The sequence below is a fragment of the Lissotriton vulgaris genome, unplaced genomic scaffold (genome assembly GCF_964263255.1).
Source record: "Lissotriton vulgaris unplaced genomic scaffold, aLisVul1.2 SCAFFOLD_1932, whole genome shotgun sequence".
Lineage (NCBI taxonomy): Eukaryota > Metazoa > Chordata > Amphibia > Caudata > Salamandridae > Lissotriton > Lissotriton vulgaris.
This window is the reverse complement of record NW_028253559.1, coordinates 323,628-345,616: the sequence shown is the minus strand read 5'-3', so window position 1 is coordinate 345,616 and position 21,989 is coordinate 323,628. Positions and strand designations below refer to the sequence as shown.

The following is a 21,989-nucleotide window of genomic DNA, read 5'->3' as shown; positions in this document are numbered from 1 at the left end:
GTGCGTGAATCAAGGGAAGCGGCAAAGGCAGCATCGCCAGTTACCGCGCCGGTTGCGGCAGTAGAGAAGCCGTCGGGAGCAGCCTCAGGTTCAGGTAAGCGGCCATTGCCGATTGCGAGGGATGAGTCTGCACCCTCACGTAGGGAAAAATTGGGTCAACATGTCCCTTTAGCGATAAAAGAGAAAATATGGGCAGAGGAGTATATAAACATCTTCTCGTTGCTTACCGACCATTATGAGATGGAGCATGTTAAGAGTCAGAAGGAGCTCATGCATCCGGGTGTATGGCGCGCAAAAATGGCCGCCTTTAAGGTCGATGAACATATTGGCAATTGGGGTAAGGCATGGGGGATTTTCACATCCATTTTGGGTGAACGTAGACCAGAATTGCTGCCCGAATTGCCGATTTATCAGTCAAGGATCATGGAATATTCCGTAGCGTTTGGGGGCACCCAGTGGTTCTGTTACGATAACATTTTTAGGAAAGCAAAAGAGCACGATAAAAGCTTAACTTGGGACTGTTACGATTCTGTGTCATGGTCAAAAATGGAAAGTACTGGTATGTTAAAGGTGCCATTAGTAGGGAGCGGGGGGGGGGGAATCCTCCCGCCAAAATGCCGGGACGCCTTTTCGATCAAATTCAGGTACCGAACACCACTCGAGGCCGAACGGCAACACAAGTAAAAGGGGGGTTTGTTGGAACTTTAACAGGGGTAAATGTTCGAGGCCCCAGGGGACATGCAAGTTCCGCCACGAGTGTGGGGGATGCGGGCAGTCGTCACATCCGGAGTCCATGTGCAGAGCCAAAACGGGTGACAACGGGGGTAGAGGAGGCGCCAAACAGGTCTGAAATAGGCCGAGGGGCGCCTTTACCTACCCCGGTCGATACCATGGCAATGATTCCTTGGCTCAGTGAATACCCGGATCATGCTTCCGCTGGGGTGCTGCGGAACGGGTTTTCATATGGTTTCCGCATCCCAGTGGGGAAGTTCCAGGGTGAAAGACGATGTAAAAATCAAATATCGGTCTTGAGACATACGACCGTAGTACAGGAAAAGATTGCAAAAGAGGTTGCTCGAGGTCGTGTGGCCGGTCCATTTGTCGAGCCACCATGTTATAACTTTGTTTGTTCTCCTTTGGGGGTGGTTCCTAAGAGGGACCCGGGTGAGTTCAGACTTATACATAATTTATCAGCCCCGCATGGTCGGTCTGTGAATGATGCAATAGACCCGGATGTATGTTCGGTGCGGTACGCATCTTTCGATGAGGCCGTCGCCATGTTGAATCGCCTAGGGCCCGGGGCGCTGATGGCTAAATCAGATATCGAGTCAGCGTTCCGGTTGCTCCCGGTACATCTAGACGATCAGCGTCTCCTTGGTTTCATGTTTCAGGGTCACTATTACATGGACAGATGTATGCCAATGGGCTGCTCTATTTCTTGTGCCTATTTCGAAAAGTTCAGCTGTTTTCTCCATAGGGGCTTCACAAGGAAGACGGGTTTCCAACATGTCATGCACTACCTCGATGACTTTTTGTTTTTGGGGGCGGCTGGGGTTCCGGAATGTGGACAGGCTTTGACTGAATTTTGTGCCTTAATGAAGCATTTCGGTGTGCCTTTGGCACCAGGTAAGACTGTTGGACCCTCGACTTGCCTCGAGTTTTTAGGGATCGAGCTCGATTCCGTGGAAGGTTGTTTTAGGTTACCAAGAGAGAAAGTGGTAAAATTCAGGGGAACATTAGAAGAATGTATTAGGGAGTCCAAGGTCAGATTGCATCAGTTGCAACAATTGGTTGGACAGTTGAATTTTGCCCTTAGAGTCATGCCGATGTCCCGCCCCTTTTCCCGCTCGATCTCTCAAGCCATGGGCGGCCTGAAGGAGGGTCATCACCGCACAAGGTTATCGGCTGAGGTTCGTCAGGACATGCGCATTTGGTTGGCATTTCTGGCGGATTTCAATGGTCGAGTGGTCTGGAGTAAACCGGCGGTGTCCTCCGAGGAACTGGGGCTGTGGACAGATTCGGCAGGGAGCACTGGTTTTGGCGCCATATTTGGCACACAATGGTCGGCCCAGAAATGGCCGTTATGGTGGCATGAGTCCGGATTGACGAGTAACATTGCCTTTTTGGAATTGTTTCCCATTCTGGTGGCCTTGAAAACTTGGCCCGAGGGGTTTAGAGATCACTCTGTGGTGTTTTGGTCTGACAACATGACCGTGGTTGAGTGTATCAACAGCCAGGCAGCACGATGCAAGTGGATTCTGAGATTGCTCAAGGAAATAGTTCTATTGTGTATGCAGTTGAATGTCCTATTCAAAGCGAGACATGTGCCAGGGGTAATGAACAAGGCAGCTGATGCGCTTTCTCGTTTTCATATGCAGGCCTTCTGGGGTTTTCTGCCCACAGCGGACCCGGTGGCGGCACCCTTTCCCGAAGCTCTCTGGTCGCTCGGTGCCCCGAGTTACAGCACCTCGTGGGAGAAAGTTTAGCCCCCAGGACAAGGAAGGCATATCAAGGGGCGTTCAGATCCTACTGGGCCTTTGTGGGGGAGGCTAGAAGAGAGCTTTGGGGTCAGGAGGAATTAGTAGTTGATTTTCTGTTGTCCTTACATCAGGCAGGCAAATCAGTGGCTACGGCCCATAGGCATCGGGCCGCCATTTCTTTCATGACAAGGGCTCATGGGATCCGGGACCCGACTACATCTTTTGTTGTCCAAAAAGCGCTCCGTGGGTGGCAACGCCTTGAGGGTCGCACAGTAGACGAAAGGCGCCCGATAGGTCTGGATAGGTTGGCTTTACTGTTGTCTGTACTGCCTGCAACATGTTCATCTCAGTATGAAACAGTCTTATTCAGGGCCACTTTCATGTTAGCATTCTATGGGACAATGCGGGTAAGCGAGCTAGTGGCAAGGAATAAACAGGATACCCTGGGGGGATTGTGCCGTGAGCACGTTAAGGTCAGGGGGGAGACAATGAGTGTCTCGTTTGTCAGGTCCAAAACGGATCAGGGATCGGTGGGGGACTGCACCCTGATACAAAGGATTCCCGGGTCATCCATGTGCCCAGTGAGGTGCGTTGAGGAATATTTAGCACAAAGGGTGGCATCATGGGGGGGGACCTTGTTGAGACACGCTGACGCCACCCCACTGACGAGGTTTCAGTTCCAGCGGGTGCTTGCGATGTCGATTTCAGCTGCGGGCTTAAACCCCGGCGAGTTTGGGACCCATTCCTTTCGGATAGGGGCTGCTACGGAAGCTACAGCCAGGGGTCTGAATGTTGAACAGATTAAACGTGTGGGGCGTTGGTCCTCCAATTGTTATAAAAGGTATGTGCGGTTGCACATGTTGTGAAGCTGTATTGATGCACTCGCGCTTCTTGTTTTTCTTTGGTTTTCAGTTGCGCAAGCCTACGAGGCGGGGCGGACTGTGCAGTCGACCCAACACGGGGCCAGCGGTCAGACATCACCGGCTGTGAAAAAGGAGGTGTGGGTCGTGGGCCACTCATACGTGAGGCGTGCCGCGGACGTATTCAAAGCAGGTGACATGATTCACGTGGCTGGGGAATACGGGTACAGTGTGTCCTTCTACGGAAAGGGCGGGCTCTGTATTGACCAGTTTCGATCATTTTTCGAGGGTTTGTTAGGGCGGACGAGGTCACCGCCGTCTATAGTTATAGTACATCTTGGGGGCAACGATTTAGTGACCACTGGTAGACGACTTCTTCGGGAGGAGATGCTTTCCACTGTAAGTTGGTTAGCGAGAAGAGTTCCAGGGTGCACAATTGCTTGGTCCCATATGATCCCACGAAAAGTGTGGCGGGGTGCTCTTTCGGTTTCTGCTCTGAACCATTCAGTTAGGAAAATTAATAATAAAATGAGTAGATTGTTCCGTTCAAATACACTGCACTCGATCCCGCATGGTTGTATTAAAGGGGACGGTATGTATTTGGGGGATGGGGTTCATTTGTCCCGGGTGGGAAATGAGTTACTCATAGGAGACCTGATAGCTTGGCTGCGGACTTTATGACATGACCTTTAGGTAGGAGTTTGTTGTGGGGGGTCCGGATAGCCGGTCAACTATCCGGCCTGTGGCGGTAAGGTCATGATCGGTGAGCAGTAATTGGAAGATCCCTAGGGGTGGGCGTCACCCATTACGGATGGGAGCGCTTGAAGGAGGTGGCCATTGGCCCCTCAATGGTGGGCGGTTCCGTTTAAGGATGGGCCGCCGAAAGGTAAGGAAAGGCGGTCGAAGGCCCCTTCCTTGGGTAGGAGGGGTTACAGCCCCCTCCTGGGTAATTTCCTGGGGCCAGGACATCTGCGACGGCAGATGTGGTAAGTTGTGTGGGGTTTGGGAGGGGGTCCACGCTACCTTCTAGATACCTCACACGAGTCCTCGGACGACCTTTAAGTGGCGTCGAGTTTATTGGGGCCCCCGTCAAGTCAAGGGAAATTGGTAAATGCACTTGAGGTAAGCCTCGGTGCGGTCGCTCCTCACAAGTGAGGGGGACATGTTTGGTTTAGGGATCTTGACACCGGTTATGATCTTGCCGTTGGCCCTTAAACGTTAGGATGTACAATTTCAATTTAAAGTTTGTAGGATGTTAGATCGGCTAGGTGAACCTTTGTATGAGAGAATATGTTAAGGTTAGCCAATGATCAAATGCGGATATGAAATTGTACATTTAAAATGAAACTGTTACTTTAACGTTTTAATTTTGTTTCATATTTTAATAAATACGGCCGGTGAGGGTCACTCCCTCACCACCTTCCAAAAGTTCAGAACGTTTCCAGTTTCCCATCATTGGGGTTGTGTTGCGAGGGGGTGGCGGGTATCTCGGCCATATGGAAAGGGGCGACCATTCGGTCCCCCCGAACGTATGGCAGAGTACCACGATCCCCCCGGGAAGCCATTCTTGGGCGGGAGGCGAGTCTCGGCTGGTATGCCCGAAGCGGCGTGGCCGGGGCGCGCCTTTTTCCCGCCCTGGAGTGGGCTGGCCTAGACACGGACGCGGCCGACCACGCCTTCCGGGGCAGGCGGGGGCGGGTTTACTCCCGCCCTGAAGACGGATAAAAGGAGCAGCAAGCCAAGAAAGCATCCTCTTGTTCCTGTGCTCTGAAGCTGCACCTCCTCGCTGCACGTGAGCTCGAGACGGAACGAAGAGCCATTTTTTGACCCACCCACCAGCCCCTGAGGACAGCAAGTTGTTTGGAATAAAGTCGATGTTATAACGCTATTTTTTGCAGGTTGTAAGGATTATTGCGATGCCGTTGAATTATGCAATAAAGTTGGATAGACGTGAATGTTCTTTTAATGATAAAGTGATAACTTTGAATTTGCAATAAAGATGGATTGATTTGAATGATCTTTCGAAATAAAGCGATAATGAACAGTGTTGATCAGTAATCATGCCTTTTATAAGTCGTAATTTGTTACTGTCGTTAGGAGTTAGGCATTTAGTTATTTAGTTAGAATTGTCGTATTTATTTTTGGTAGGCGGTAAGGTCATGATCGGTGAGCAGTAATTGGAAGATCCCTAGGGGTGGGCGTCACCCATTACGGATGGGAGCGCTCGAAGGAGGTGGCCATTGGCCCCTCAATGGTGGGCGGTTCCGTTTAAGGATGGGCCGCCGAAAGGTAAGGAAAGGCGGTCGAAGGCCCCTTCCTTGGGTAGGAGGGGTTACAGCCCCCTCCTGGGTAATTTCCTGGGGCCAGGACATCTGCGACGGCAGATGTGGTAAGTTGTGTGGGGTTTGGGAGGGGGTCCACGCTACCTTCTAGATACCTCACACGAGTCCTCGGACGACCTTTAAGTGGCGTCGAGTTTATTGGGGCCCCCGTCAAGTCAAGGGAAATTGGTAAATGCACTTGAGGTAAGCCTCGGTGCGGTCGCTCCTCACAAGTGAGGGGGACATGTTTGGTTTAGGGATCTTGACACCGGTTATGATCTTGCCGTTGGCCCTTAAACGTTAGGATGTACAATTTCAATTTAAAGTTTGTAGGATGTTAGATCGGCTAGGTGAACCTTTGTATGAGAGAATATGTTAAGGTTAGCCAATGATCAAATGCGGATATGAAATTGTACATTTAAAATGAAACTGTTATTTTAACGTTTTAATTTTGTTTCATATTTTAATAAATACGGCCGGTGAGGGTCACTCCCTCACCACCTTCCAAAAGTTCAGAACGTTTCCAGTTTCCCATCATTGGGGTTGTGTTGCGAGGGGGCGGCGGGTATCTCGGCCATATGTGAAGGCGATAGGGGCCTCACCTTATTTACAAAGCAACTTTAAGCCACTTAATGTGGCTTAACCTACCTTGTAAATAAGCCATGCTTGTATGCTGTATTTAAAGTGAAAAGGGTTGTCAATGGGTGTTGTGGTGGGCATTCCACCGCAACACACATTGATTTTGACGCTGCTCCCTATAAAACAAAAAGGGTTCAGCGCTAAAATTAAGACCAGGGAAAACCTGGTCCTAAAAAGGCAAACGAGGAGAAATGCTTTATTTCTCCTCGTGTTAGCAATGTGTGTGTAATGCTATGCTTCTCCATTCTGCTGTAAATATGCAACCAAGTGTGGTCTCAGGGACTCTTGGTCTACCCAAAAAGTGAAAAAGTGCTGGATGTGAAAAGGCTAAAATATAAAACAAATTTAAAAAACAGGGGACTGATGCAAGGGAATAGTAGAACTGAGAAGTAATGCTGAAGCTGGACAGTGGGTGTTTGGCAGTCCTTACCTGCAGTAAGATTCTAGGCTGCTATGTTTTTCTACTAAATGGATGATTGATTGCTGCCGCTTGGCGTTACCTTACAGATGCGGCTGAGTCATTCTCAAGAAAGAAATCAGGAGAATTTTACTTGATACTGTTTTTGTATTTTTAGATTAATCTACGTTCAAATCCAACAGCAAGAAGACCATGTCAATTTCGGAACAGACAGCAATTGCAATGCCGGCTCTGGGACGCCCATTCAGATTAGGAATGCTCTATGACTGTCGCAGTGATAAACTTATTCCAGGTAACTACATTCAGCCTGTTAGGTGTGTGCAAAGCTTGATTTTTATGCGTAATTAAGCAAAATCTGAAATTCCGAGAATATGTTTACCTAATTGTCCTCTTTGAGTATGATTAAGCACTAAGTTATTGTAGTTAGTCTCAATACTTTCCCTATCACCTACCGGTGTGCTCTGGAAGGGTGCAGGCTGCCCGACTAAGCTGCCCGGTTGGTTGAACTGGAAATGGTGTATCATTTCTCTTTTCAGGAATCAGAAGAAACAGGAACACCAGGGGACAGTATGCACTCTCCCATTTAACACCGGTAAGTGCTGGAGCGGGTCAGCCAGCAATTCTGAAGCAATTTGGTGGGGGGCAGTGCATGATCTTACAGCAAGGTTATCGGTTAACACGGCCTGCAGCAGGTAGTAGGTGATGCCGGACAGGACTACACTGTGTCTGAGTCAACTCAGATCGTGAACAAATACATTTTTGGGAAGGTGAACAGTTGTGTTGTGATTAAGCTTCAAAGGAGTGGAACATTGGATCACTGCCAAGCCACACCAGTCATCGTTATCATCACCAAACTCCTTGTTCTCCCAGTACTAAGTGAGGCATATCTGCCTTGCAACAGAGTTCAGGGTGACATAACGCAGGCAGGTAAGATTATTTGAAGGCCACAGCATTTCCTCTCTTAACTACATGGGTAGGCAGAAACTGAACTTGTGTGTAACATGTAACAATGGAAGATACGATCACCACAGGCAATCCCTGGTTTCATTCCACAGCAACCTTAACTGTTCAACATCAGGTAACTCCCCTTCAAAAGCAATCTGAAAACCTGATGTATTATTGCCACTGGAGATCCTTTAAAGTAGAAGGGGTATGGGAGCACACTGCTTCACCTCCCAGCACAGTTCGCCCCTTTGCATCCTGGTAAATGCAGTTCAATTTAAATGCTTACTTGAAATTTTGCAGAGTGTTTCACCAAAGTTAGTGAAGGTTAGTGCTGTGAATCTCTAGACACATGTGTTTCTGGATTATATCCTTCATCAGTAGAGCTAAAACGAAATTCTTCTGGGATTTGCTGAGAAAGCTGCCACAATCCTCGAGAGACTTTGCAAGTACACACACTTGGCGAACTGCATTTACCACGATGCCTAGGGGCGAACCTGCTGGGAGGTGAAGCAGTGTGATCCCACATTTGTTTCTTGTTTAAAAGGCTCCCTGAAGCCATTTGAGCTGACGAGCTCGTGGAGAGGCACCTGCACGCCTGGAGAGGTACGGTGACCTGAGAATACTTTGGCAGCCTGCTCATCAACCCCATACATTCGAATTGTCTAATCTCTACTGATGACTGATAACAATCCAGAAACATGTGTCTAGAGATGGCCAGCACTAACCTGCACCTACCTGGTGAAACACTCGAGAGACTTTTCAAGTACACACACTTGGCGAACTGCATTTACCACAATGCCTAGGGGCGAACCTGCTGGGAGTTGAAGCAGTGTGATCCCACATTTGTTTCCGATCCTTTAAAGTAGCCAGACAGGTTCATCACAGATGCACTGCATGCTTCATGTAATGAAACGTCCTTGCATGCTAGGGACCCACTTAAAGTATTCTTGCAGTCAGAGCCACTGAGAAAAACGTCATTATCCTTATTCCAACACCGGAATGTAAAAGGAAGCTCCCATTGTTCGTGTATAAACCCCTCACCTAATGATTCATATCTGCCCACTTGATGGAGTTGTAGGCACAACTGAAAATGAAAGTCAAGAACGGATGTGGAATATACCCATTGATGATCTAATCCAAAGATGCTATCTCAGCAATGGTTAAAGGTAATTTCTCTAGCCTTTGAGTGAGTAACATTGTGTATTTTGCTTTTCTCTATGCTATAGTTCTCTGCTTTTCAGAGAGGTGGTGTGGTGAGAGCAGATTTGTTATGTTCATGTGCTGCCAAGATACGTGGCCAGAAAGCAATGTTTGTATTGACTAGCTCACCATTAGAATTGACCTAAGTTGGGACTGACCATGTTGTAATGCAGACACGTCTTGCTGAAGCACATCTATTTTAGATGATACAATGTTATCTAAAGAATAAATTCTAGATGGTTATCAGATAAGAGGGACAGATGCTATTTTCCCGGAGACAGTGTTGAGGTCAAATCAAATCAAATGAAGCTTTATTCGATTGTAAAATTGTGCAATCATAAAAGCAGTATATACAACAGTATAATGAAAATGACAATATAAAAGTAATGTAACTCCATTAGTATCCATGAAAACAAGAGTGTGACTACACACTCCCACTAGCAGAACTTGAAATTATAAAACTGCCCATATATTGAGTGACAATCAAAGTGACCCTTCTTAATAGTGACTTCAAATAGTTATAGAAAAAGATTTTTCTGTTTGATTAAATTGTTTTTATTTTGATGTTAGATATTTTCTGTTTTCTTTTTATAAATATATTACTTCTCATAAATAGTTCATTGATCAACATACATAGATTCCATACATTAATATATATATACAATGATCAATACAAAAATACACTATACAAAACCAAACACAACAAAACTCCGGTCGATGTAGCATTGAGGTAGGCAAAGCGGTGGAATATAGCAACTACGCGCGTTTCGGCCAATAGCCTTCGTCAGGTGACCGTCATTGACAAAGAAACAAAACTTGACATAATACAACGTAAATCTACAAAAGAAAGGGAAATATAAAAGAGAATACATAGCATTATCCATTTTGGTCACTTTGTATTTTGTTATTTATCTACATTGATATATGTATCCACAAGAGAACTCATTGGGTCAGTATGAACAGTACATAATATACCTCTTTGTATCATTTCATACCTATCATCAAGAAACAGCTACATGCATTTGTCAAAGGAATGAAAAAACATAATTCTAATCATCCCTATGTAAGAATTCATAATACATTTGTATCTTATTTATATCCTGTGTTTATATTTACTGTTCGAACATCCATTGATTCTATGGGTTGCGCCTAAAACATTTCCACCTACTTGTTTACATACTTATTCATAGACATATCTTTTGTATCTGACATATGCAAACAAGTGAATCACTTAGCAAAAGTATATTCCAGTTCAGGATGTTCATTATTTACATACTCATTCATTCACATATCTTTTTGTGTCCGACTTATGTAAACAAGTGAGTCACTTAACAAGAGTATCCTCTAGTTCAGAATTTGAAAAAAAGAATAAGAAAACGAATAGAAGCAGGGCACATTTTGAAAGATGGAAACAGTTTAGTTGAAACATAATGTAGTCCCTTTTAGTACACTAAGTGGTTCGACCTGACCTATGGATTAAGTGAGATAAATATATACTTACTGTTAAGATATATTTATATATTGAAAATCTCAAATGATTATTATTTGGTCTGTTCTGTGCCATAGGGTGGAGAAAGAATTCCGCACTTGTGTGGTGCCTTTTATTTTATCCAATCCAAAAACGGGAAGTATTTTAGACTCTATGGTAGAATTAGAAAAAGAGACGACACTGTTACTGTTCTGTGTAGTGTTATGAATTGAAAGGTTTAGAGGAAGGTATTTTCCTCAAGACATTTTGTTTAAGACAAATTAATTATATTATAAATCTAGCTTTTTTCGTACAGCTGACAGTTTTATCATACTCAAGTTTAACTTGATATTACCATCGAGTCGGTCCTTTATTTTTCTGCCGTTCCAATCAGATCCAAATCTAAAATTCTCTGAAAAAATCAGCAATACCAGTATCGAGTTCCTAGACCTTGAAATTAAACATGCTCAAGGCCAGTTAATTATAGATCTCTTTATAAAACCTACTGCTCGCAATACCCTTCTTCACTACAGTAGTTTCCATCCCAACACACAAAAAAACAGTATACCTTTTAGTCAATTTCTCCGCCTCCGGAGAAATTGCACTAGACTTGCGGATTATGATGAAAGAGCAGCTGTTCTAAAAGATAAATTCAAAGAACGAAAATATCCCCACAGATTAATACGAGAGTCATGTAAAAGAGCGAGATATTACGACCGACAGCATCTTTTACATAACACCAAAACTAAACAAGACACTAGTTTGGTATTCGTAACACGACACTCGCTACTAAATAACCAAATACGTCAAATTATTTACTCAAATTGGCATGTACTAAATGTAAACAAGACACCGGAAGATTTGATACCCAAACCAATCTTTGCTTTTCGCAAAAACAAAAATCTAAAAGATCTGGTTGTTAGGTCACGTATGCCACCACCCAGACAAAATATCCAAAGCAATATTATTACTGGGGACCCAGTAATTGGAAACCACAAATGTAGAACATGTAAAATTTGTCCACAGGCTTTTGAAACAAAAGAGTTTCGGCACAACGGTATCACAATACAACTAAACTACATGACAAATTGCAAGACAAAAAATATTGTGTATCTACTTTTATGTCCCTGCAAACTAGGATATGTAGGTGAATCTTCTCGTACAATATATACAAGAGTCACAGAACATAAGTCAGCGATCCGTACGAAGAAGCTAAACGCCCCATTAGTGACACATTACCTGGAATATGGACATAAACCTGAAGAGATCCAGTGGGTAATTTTAGAGAAAATTATCCCCAAGGAAGGTTTATGCATAGATAAAATCAGGCTAAAACGTGAAGTGTTTTGGATATTCACTTTGGATACTGTAAAAACGGGACTGAATCAGGAAATCCCGTGGGAGCAAGCGATAATGTAATTTGTCCACAACCCTTCGGACTCATTAATATTCTCCACAGTATACTTTGGCATATTCGTTCTTCAATTAGTGATTGCGGTTTCATATACACATTTTCCCTTTCACTTCCCATTATGTGGTTAATATATCCATTGTGTAAACGATCTGTAATTCAATCTGTCACAAACGGATCATATAACTACATGTGAGAATATATATAATACCGATAATACGCAGAATACTAATATGGCTCCTTAACACAGACCTTAGAGTCCGTTATTTGTTTTTATGACCATCCACTAAGAGTAATGCGCCACTACCAACATGGCGTTCAAGCTTGTAAACATCCCCTTCTGTCCGATTGTCTAAAAACACGGAGAGTCGATGTTCATCTACGTCAATAGTCGGCGCCTTCACTAGTTACACACCGGTAGCCAATATTAGAGAAACCGCGGGAATTATACGCGCTATAAATAAACAAACCTGACCCCAGTCAGTTGGTGCTTCCTAATCGTTGCGGACTCCCGGCGGTATGCACGGATAGACTTTCCCGTTAAAAAGGTAAGAACTCTAGGTAGGAGACTGCCCTATAAGTTAGGTAGCTACAATCCCTTGTTTACCCATTGTACATATTGCCTTGCGTTTATCCCCTTTTTTAGATAAACTCATATGACAATAAAGAATATCGGAAGGCTATCCGCCATATTACAAGAACAGACAATGGGTATGGTTCGGTATTTTCAGCACATACTACAGTGCACTTGTATTTACTCTTGTAACTCACATCATTAAACAAACGATGTTCGGTTTCTTATAGAATTGTGCACAACCGCAAATGAAGGTCTCCTCTAGAAGGAAGATATTACCGTGAAAATACTATTTCCATAATAAGGTAATCTAAATGGATAAAGTATAGGATTTCTATCTAGAAAGCCCTGTTAAATATAGCTAACTAACCTATATGTATATGTATTTACCTAATAGGACGTGATTGCTGATTTATCTCAAAAACCTTTCCCCTTTTTATACCAATATCATTGATACCATCTGATTGGAACGGCAGAAAAATAAAGGACCGACTCGATGGTAATATCAAGTTAAACTTGAGTATTATAAAACTGTCAGCTGTACGAAAAAAGCTAGATTTATAATATAATTAATTTGTCTTAAACAAAATGTCTTGAGGAAAATACCTTCCTCTAAACCTTCCAATTCATAACACTACACAGAACAGTAACAGTGTCGTCTCTTTTTCTAATTCTACCATAGAGTCTAAAATACTTCCCGTTTTTGAATTGGATAAAATAAAAGGCACCACACAAGTGCGGAATTCTTTCTCCACCCTATGGCACAGAACAGACCAAATAATAATCATTTGAGATTTTCAATATATAAATATATCTTAACAGTAAGTATATATTTATCTCACTTAATCCATAGGTCAGGTCGAACCACTTAGTGTACTAAAAGGGACTACATTATGTTTCAACTAAACTGTTTCCATCTTTCAAAATGTGTCCTGCTTCTATTCGTTTTCTTATTCTTTTTTTCAAATTCTGAACTAGAGGATACTCTTGTTAAGTGACTCACTTGTTTACATAAGTCGGACACAAAAAGATATGTGAATGAATGAGTATGTAAATAATTAGGTGGAATTGTCTTAGATACAATCTATATAATCTATGAACATCCTGAACTGGAATATACTTTTGCTAAGTGATTCACTTGTTTGCATATGTCAGATACAAAAGATATGTCTATGAATAAGTATGTAAACAAGTAGGTGGAAATGTTTTAGGCGCAACCCATAGAATCAATGGATGTTCGAACAGTAAATATAAACACAGCATATAAATAAGATACAAATGTATTATGAATTCTTACATAGGGATGATTAGAATTATGTTTTTTCATTCCTTTGACAAATGCATGTAGCTGTTTCTTGATGATAGGTATGAAATGATACAAAGAGGTATATTATGTACTGTTCATACTGACCCAATGAGTTCTCTTGTGGATACATATATCAATGTAGATAAATAACAAAATACAAAGTGACCAAAATGGATAATGCTATGTATTCTCTTTTATATTTCCCTTTCTTTTGTAGATTTACGTTGTATTATGTCAAGTTTTGTTTCTTTGTCAATGACGGTCACCTGACGAAGGCTATTGGCCGAAACGTGCGTAGTTGCTATATTCCACCGCTTTGCCTACCTCAATGCTACATCGACCTGAGTTTTGTTGTGTTTGGTTTTGTATAGTGTATTTTTGTATTGATCATTGTATATATATATTAATGTATGGAATCTATGTATGTTGATCAATGAACTATTTATGAGATGTAATATATTTACAAAAAGAAAACAGAAAATATCTAACATCAAAATAAAAACAATTTAATCAAACAGAAAAATCTTTTTCTATAACTATTTGAAGTCACTATTAAGAAGGGTCACTTTGATTGTCACTCAATATATGGGCAGTTTTATAATTTCAAGTTCTGCTAGTGGGAGTGTGTAGTCACACTCTTGTTTTCATAAATGCTTATAGTTCCCTACAACTAGCAAACGTAGTTTAAGTAGGGGCCCCCTGTTTTTCAAAATATACTCCATTAGTATCCGTCATACATGAAAATCCAAAGGTAATTAAAACACTAAGCTCTTCCTGTAGGCGACTGCCCTTTTAAAAAACATCGCAACTTTCCAGATCATATCCGCATTATCCAGGGTTTGCAGTGCAATATACGCAGGTCGACAAGTCCTAAGTCCCATCATTTTTAACATTGGTAGGTTCCACACTTTTCTTATTGCAGAATAAAAACCAAAAAAAAAGATGACATGGGTGGTGGATTGACATGAGCAATCACAAGGACTGGCTATCAAAGTATGACTCCAATTATTAATATTAGGAAAGCTGGTGAGTCTGTGAAATATACCAAGTCGAAATCTTGTTAGTAAAAACGGATCATACCTGATGGACCTATAGCTAAATAGGGCTGTATTTCGAAAACACTTAATATCATTTGGTTATCCAATACCAAGGGCTTGAATATTTCAGCCGTCAACCTTCTCATTTCCAGCATCGCAATACTTTCTTTTTTAATTCCTTCCTGCTTACTGATTGTAGGGATTCAGGGTCAGTAAAATACTCAGGATGACCCAGATTATGCATAAAATTAAAAACATAATAAATCCAGGGAATCTTTAAAACGTTTTCCAATTTTAAAATGTCCTTTAGAATATCTCTATTTAATGTGGGTTCTTCTTTAGTCCATACACGATGCCACAGTAAGACTGGCTCAAGTTTAATGATGTCAGTCAGATACGTTAATCCCAATTCGGCGTGACAAATGTAGGCAGGTGTTGTTCAGGGTACAGACAATAAACGTCTTAAAAATGTATTTTTCACTACTTGCAAAGTGTTGATATTTGCAAGACCCCGGACCCATAGGTTGCAGTAGAAATACATTTTGGCTGATAAATTTGTAAAAGTTCCAGTGGCGGTCATTTCCCTAATCTTTTCGAAAACTGGGTGAGTGCGGATATAGTGTTAATAAAACTAAGTGTTTTGGATCTTATTGCCTGTGCCCACATATCTTCTTGGTGGAACATGACACCCAGATATGAGAAGGATTTTGTTGTTTCAAGCTTTTGATCCGCAATAAACATTTCACGACATTTTTTCCTCCCCATACCACATCTCATAACATAAGTCTTGGACGTGTTCACTGTTAGTCCTAAATCCTGCATAAAATCGTTAAAACCATTCAAAACTCTCTGTAAAGTGACTTGGGTTCTGGACATTAAAACCGCATCGTCTGCGTATAAAAGAGCAGGGATTGGACGACCGTTAATCTTAGGGAAGTCAAAGTTTTGCTCAAGTAATGCACCCTCCAGATCATTTATGTACAAATTAAAAAGGAATGGTGCGAGGACGCATCCTTGACGAGCTCCCCTACGAATTGGGATTGGAGTTGTGGTCCCACCCTTAACATCAAAGTAGACTCTAGTTTGAGCTTCACAATAAAACGGCCTTAAAAAGTGGATAATTTGACATTCCACACCTATCTTTTCTAAAATCTTTCACAGTTTGATATGTTGTACCGAATCAAAAGCAGCTGTCAAATCTAGAAAAGCTAAAAACAAGTTACAATTTTTCACACGAACATATTTTCCCACTAATAAGGCAAGGTTAAGAGACTTCTCAATGGTGTCCACTCCTTCGCGAAAGCCATTCTGCAAATCGGAAAGAATCTTACTAAAATTACACAACCTAGGATTTTTGTCATTGAGTCGAGTAATGAGATGGGCCTGTAACATCTAGGGTCTTGGCGGTTGCCTTTTTTGAAAATGGGGACTATAATTGACTCTGTCCAGGTTACTGGAAATGGAACGTAACGACTAGCATTCGCTACTTGCGTAATGATTGGGCCCCAAAGAGATAAGTTAGATTGAAAGAGATCACTGGAGATACCATCTGGTCCGGGCGCCTTTCCTCCACAGGTGTTGGAGATTGCCGTCACCACCTCATCTAGGGTGAATTTAAGGTCAGTATTAAAAGATTTATTAATAAATAAGGTGTCGTTTTCAAGCCGATCTATCCACCTAGAAACCTCTGTAAAGTGCTCAACCCACTGTTCCTCTGAAATGGCAATCTCAATGGAAGGGCCCCCTTCCGGGTTCAAAAAATGTGCTTTTACCACCTTCCAGAAAGCACTGCTATCCCTACTTAAAGCAGCCAAATGGAGGGACTCTCAGGTTTCCCTTTTCAGGCTATCTCTTCTCCCCTTAATTGCTAGATTGTACATTCTCCTTGCCACCCTAATGGCCTCCTGATCTCTCGGGATAGCGTGGAGAATCTTTTTTAAATTTGTATGTGCTTTCGTGCATGGTGAGTCAAACCAGCCCGCTTGTTTTGCTTTCCTGGACATATGAACAAACAGGGCCTCCCGCACAGTGCTAGATATTGACTCAAAAGCCTCTAATATGCTACTTGGGCCAGCTAGATCGCTAGACAATATCAAATTAATATTTTCACTTATGTTATGTTAACAGTTTGTGTAAGCGCGACAGCTGCCCCAGCAAAGAGGCGTCCCGGCGCTGGTAGATCAATGTATGCAGTGTTGAAAGAGGCTGGCCAAGCTGGGACAAGCAACCCTAAGGAGGAGGAAACCGAAAGGTTTTGACGGCTTTCCGAAAGGCAGATAGGTTCTCCATACCACGGATGCCCACCGGCAAGGAGTTCCAAAGCTTGGCTCCCAGCACCCGGAAGGAGCGACGACCCATGCGGCATAGCTTGGTACGAGGTACAATCACTTGATGTTGTCCCAGAGAGCGCAAACTGCACTGGGGCACATAAGGAGTAAGAAGCGGACACAGGAGATCTGGGCATCTGGATTTAAGAATCTTGAACGCCAGACAGAGAGCTTTGAACTGGATTCGAGAATCAACTGGAAGCCAGTGCAGCTTTCTGATCGTAGCTCTGGCAGAGCATCTACGAGGAAGGCCTACCAAGGTCCTTGCTGCAGAGTTCTGAACTCTCTGCAGACGTGCTATCTCAGCTGTATTAGCGCCCAAGAACAGCACACTGGCGTGATCCAGGCGTGAAAGGATGGTGGCTTGGAGAATAAGCTGCCGTACTTTAGAATCAAAGAACTTCAGTATCGGATTTAGGCCCCTCAACAGACCCACACAGGTGGCTGCCACTCTCTTGGTGTGGGTCTGGAAGCTGAGCGAGGAGTCCATCCAGACTCCCAAGTTTTTGACTAGTGACTTGGATTCTGGCATGGTGCCCAAAGAGGATGGCCACCAATGCTCATTCCACTGGGTGGTGTTCTTCCCTACAAGCAGCACCTCCGTTTTGCCTGCATTAGGCTGCAGACAATTGTCAGTCATCCATTGGGCTACTGCAGCCATCCCGTCCCTAAATCTCGTGGCCGATGTAGATGGCCCTTCAGTAAGAGTGATGACCAGCTGAGTATCATCTGCATATGATATCAGCGTAAGGTCCCACTCTTTAGCTACTGCCGCTAGCGGCTGCACATAGAGATTAAAAAGGGGCGGGCTGAGTGCAGAGCCCTGAGGAACTCCCTGACCGATGTGGTGGGACTGAGAAAGATACGGGGGTGCCGACACCCGGAAGGATCTGTCCTTTAAAAATGAACGAAACTATTCCAGGGCGAGACCAGTAATCCCCGCTATCTCCAGACGATAGTCACCACAGTTGATAGAACACGATCAGGGTCAACCATAGCCCATTTCAATGCATAATCATTCGTTCTATCCAGTACAAGTGACTCCAAAGGCTGTGGAGCAATATTAACCTTTTTTGTACTTTTTGAACAACCTTTAAGTGTTACACACAGTGGAAAATGGTCACTCAGAGATATATCTCCGATATGAAATGAGCTTACTTGAGAGGCATAGCGGTTTGACAGCAATAAAAAGTCAATTGTGGAGAATAAAACCCCGCCCACTAAAAGTATAACCCATGGATACTGGCTCCAAGCACATTTCATTTACAAGTTCTAGGTCTAAGGTGCATAACAGCTCGTTTAACCCCTCCCCAACTTTTGAGTGTGTAAAATGATTGCAACTGATCCCTTCCTCCACATCGAATCCACACACATTTTAATCATCAATAGGACATACACCACAGTTAAAATCTCCTCCAAGTAGGATCCTAGTATCAGATACACTTTTACCCCATAGAGATTGAACTTCAATTATAAACTCGTTAAAAACAGCTTCTACTTCAAGAGTGGCAATATTATTGTACAGATTAATCAGAATTATCGATCGCTTGCTGTCGATCTTAATATTAATAATTTGAAAGAAAGCATTATCTAGCCTAGGTTCAATTTTACTAAAATTCAGAGTGTTTGCAGTGTATGTGCAAAGGCCTCCCTTTAATCTACCACCTTTACTTTCGCTTGCTTCGGTGTGTAAGGTTCTATATCCGTTAATATGTAGCGGATCTCTTGCCCATGTGTTTTGGAGGCAGAGAATATCCTGACTTTGAATACAATCGCACCAAATTGGATTTGTCAGTTTTTGGAGTTGTCCTGCTGTATTCCAGGAGACTAGTTTACAAAGGGCTTCCTCTCCTAGGTTATCCTGGATATACATTGGTATTTCCGGTGAAGCAAGATTGGTTTCGGGGTGCGTTAAAGGCTGCATAGCTTTTAAGCTTGTGACTCCTTCTATTATAGTTAACTGGGTGGCACAGGGCAGTGATAACTGATTGTGGTCACTATCGAACAGCCCTTGCCAAGGATCTCCAAGACTGGGTGTGGTGTCATTGTTAAGCCAGCTCTTTGCAATAGTGGGAATAGATGGTTCAGACACACTGCATATAGACCCTATGGCTAAGGTCTCTTTATACGATGCACTGAAATGTTGATTAGTAAGTCAATCAATTGCATCTAAGGACTCAAATGCTTCAAAATGATTGCTGGTTGGCACAGTATAATGAGAAGTACTGCTATTGAAAAATAAAGGCTGCTGGCGATAGCACTGTTCATCAGTCATGAGGTTGTAGTCTTTGTCGTGCCACACTCTAGTATCGCCATTAAGCAAGCGTTAACAACTATGCTAACTCCGTTGCGACTGGCATGCAACACAGTATCTATGCATGCCCTCTCGCATGAGTCCGCTCATAGTCACTCTCCAAGGCCGGCGTAGATGACAAACGCTGATATGAATGTCTAAGATTGTATTTTATGTTGCGAAAAATATATATGTGTTTTGTATTGTCTTCTTCCTCCCACAGGATTTGTTTGCTACTCCAAAGTACCAGTGAGTACACAGTTCCTTTCTTTTTCCACACACCTTAGCGTGTGTGTAGGGATTACACCTATTTTTCCGCACCAACTTTGCCACTCACTGTCTCACTTTTCTGGTCCTGAAGAAAGCCCCAGCAATCTTAGAGGGGGCTGAAACATGTAGACCGCCACACATAGCCAACTCACAGGAATATTACTCCTTCAGGAGATGCACCATACATATTTTAAATGATAACCTGGGCCGCCAACATTAAAATACAAAGGCAAGGATTCCCAGAGGTATTTTTAACTATCACTAACCTCACATCACACTGTTGCACCAACACCCATTCCGCTGTAATCAGGCGTCACAGCTCAACCAGGTGGCATTTGGCTGCCTGGTTGGGACCCCGATGATGAATCATGACACCAACCAGGTTGGTGTGTGAGGGGTCTTTTAATAGTACTTAGTGGGTTCTATTTCCAGGCCACAAAAACAGTGACTAGATTAATTACCTTCACATAGTTTTATCAATTTCTTCAATTCTGCCAAACTTCTGTATCAAGGGAGGAAGGAGGTCAGTGATCAATAAACCCAAACGTTTATAAAAATCATCCTCATTTGACCAAGCAGCATTACCATTCCCACCATTACTCGCCTTGGCGCTACTAGGAAGTGATGAAATAGAGGAACAAGCTATATTATTCACAACCAGGGAGGTTAGTCCGGCAACAGCTTTGTGTGTTACTCATTGATTTTGTTTCTGTGCCACACATATTTTCTTTCTGGTTCCCTGATCTAATCCCTTCTTGCCACCCTGGTTTCTCGTTGCTTTCTGTCCTCTTTTACTAACACCGGTACTCTGTGTCTCTGGCTCTTGCTTGGTATTGAGACTCATATCCTGGGCCGACAGGTTATGGTTGTTGTTAGCGATAGGGCCCGGTGAACCTGCAGCGATATCCATTGGTCGAGGGAAATTTCCGGACCCTTACTTGAGGCATTAACTGTGCAATTGTCAGGCTGACGTGCATAAAGAGATTGCGGGTCCAGGGATAGCCTCCGTTCAGTTAATGCAATCTCATGCATCAGGGCAGACTCAGCGGGCACAAGGAACGCGTCTAATATCCCTGCCACCCCAGGGCCCATCCCTAATTTGCGACTAGTTATTTATGCGAGGACAGTCAAGATTAACTTGAAATTTACTCAATCCGGGACAGATTAAGGACCGTGGATGCAAAAATGTGGATGTTAGAGGGCTGGCCCAGCCCAGCCTCTTACAGGCTCTGACAGGCACAGACGAGCCCGGGCTCTGTCCCGCGCGCTTCCCGTTCCGTGGTGGAAGAGGCAGCGCTACAAGCACGATGAACCCGCCTCCTCCTCACTCGCGGCACTCGCTGCAGCTCGGTCTTGGAGTGATGCACTCTAGCGGCTGCAGTCCCCCCCCAGAGTGTAAGTGACAAAGTGATGATGCGGACTGAGTGGCGATGTGGCGTGTCCCTGGGACCCTCGTCCCACCAGGGATTTTCAGGCGCTTGATTCTGGCAGGTAAAAGGCAGGCAACAGAGAAGACTCCCCAGTGTTGAGGTCTTTAGCCAATCAAGGCATAACTTCCCAACACTGTGAGTTGTTACCACCCCTGAATATTCACTCTGCACATAGCACATGTCAGACCTATTGGTTGTAAATCCCTTGCTGTTACCCAGGAATCTATTCTGACACATGTTAGTGTCTAGTGGCCAGACTAACTATCCTTTCCAATTGGGATCTGATGAGTTATGTTCATTCAAACCAGCATATTGTCAATAGTGATTTCATTGCAAGGTGTGAGCTGCTGTCAGTTCTTAAATCATGTAAGAGTGGGAACCTGTGGTTTTCTCAAATCTTTTATCTTGGCTAAGCTGAGAAAAGTAGTTTGTTGTACAGTTTTGTTTAGGTAAATCATTTGTCGTTGTATTAAATAGGCCCTAAACAAAGCCTCAGTTCCCTGAACCCGCCAATCTTTAGTCCCTTAGATAGACTTTACGTCTACTGTATCCCTGCAAAAGTGACAACCTTGTTCAGAGACCTGGAAAGAAAGGAAGCAGAATAAATCAGCTTGGTGTCAGTTAACATATTTTTCTTTGCAGGTCACAGTACAAGCATATAATAGAATGAGGCTGGGTCAAATGTGTCATAACCAGAAAAATTGTCATACTTCTGTGCAAATGCTTTTGAACTACCGCTTGGTGGTATGGGGCAATGTGTAAAGTTAAAAACTTCACAAGGAATACTATCTTTGTGTAGAAAATGATGAACATAATGTTGAAAACAGCATCTCATTGACAAATGCTGTACCATGATATAACTAATCAGAAAAAAATACAGTTGAATGTTCTAGATCTTCTAACATTTATATACCGTATCAATGTCCTAATCAGCCAAAAAAGTAATGGGAGTCATAATATAATTTAAGGAAATTTTAAGAGTTCAGTGGGACCATAAACATCAACTAATA

At 43.2% G+C, this 21,989-nt stretch overlaps 1 protein-coding gene across 1 annotated transcript in view; it reads left to right on the top strand.

The window, feature by feature from the left end:
* Positions 1 to 6,873: 6,873 nt before the first annotated feature.
* The window catches only part of LOC147660927 (uncharacterized), a 221,563-nt gene continuing 206,447 nt past the window's right edge, over positions 6,874 to 21,989 (top strand). Inside the window, exon 1 of the mRNA XM_086951419.1 lies at positions 6,874 to 7,010. Coding sequence (XP_086807545.1) covers positions 6,911 to 7,010 — 100 coding nt within the window. The 5' untranslated portion in view covers positions 6,874 to 6,910. The remainder of the gene's footprint in view (positions 7,011 to 21,989) is intronic.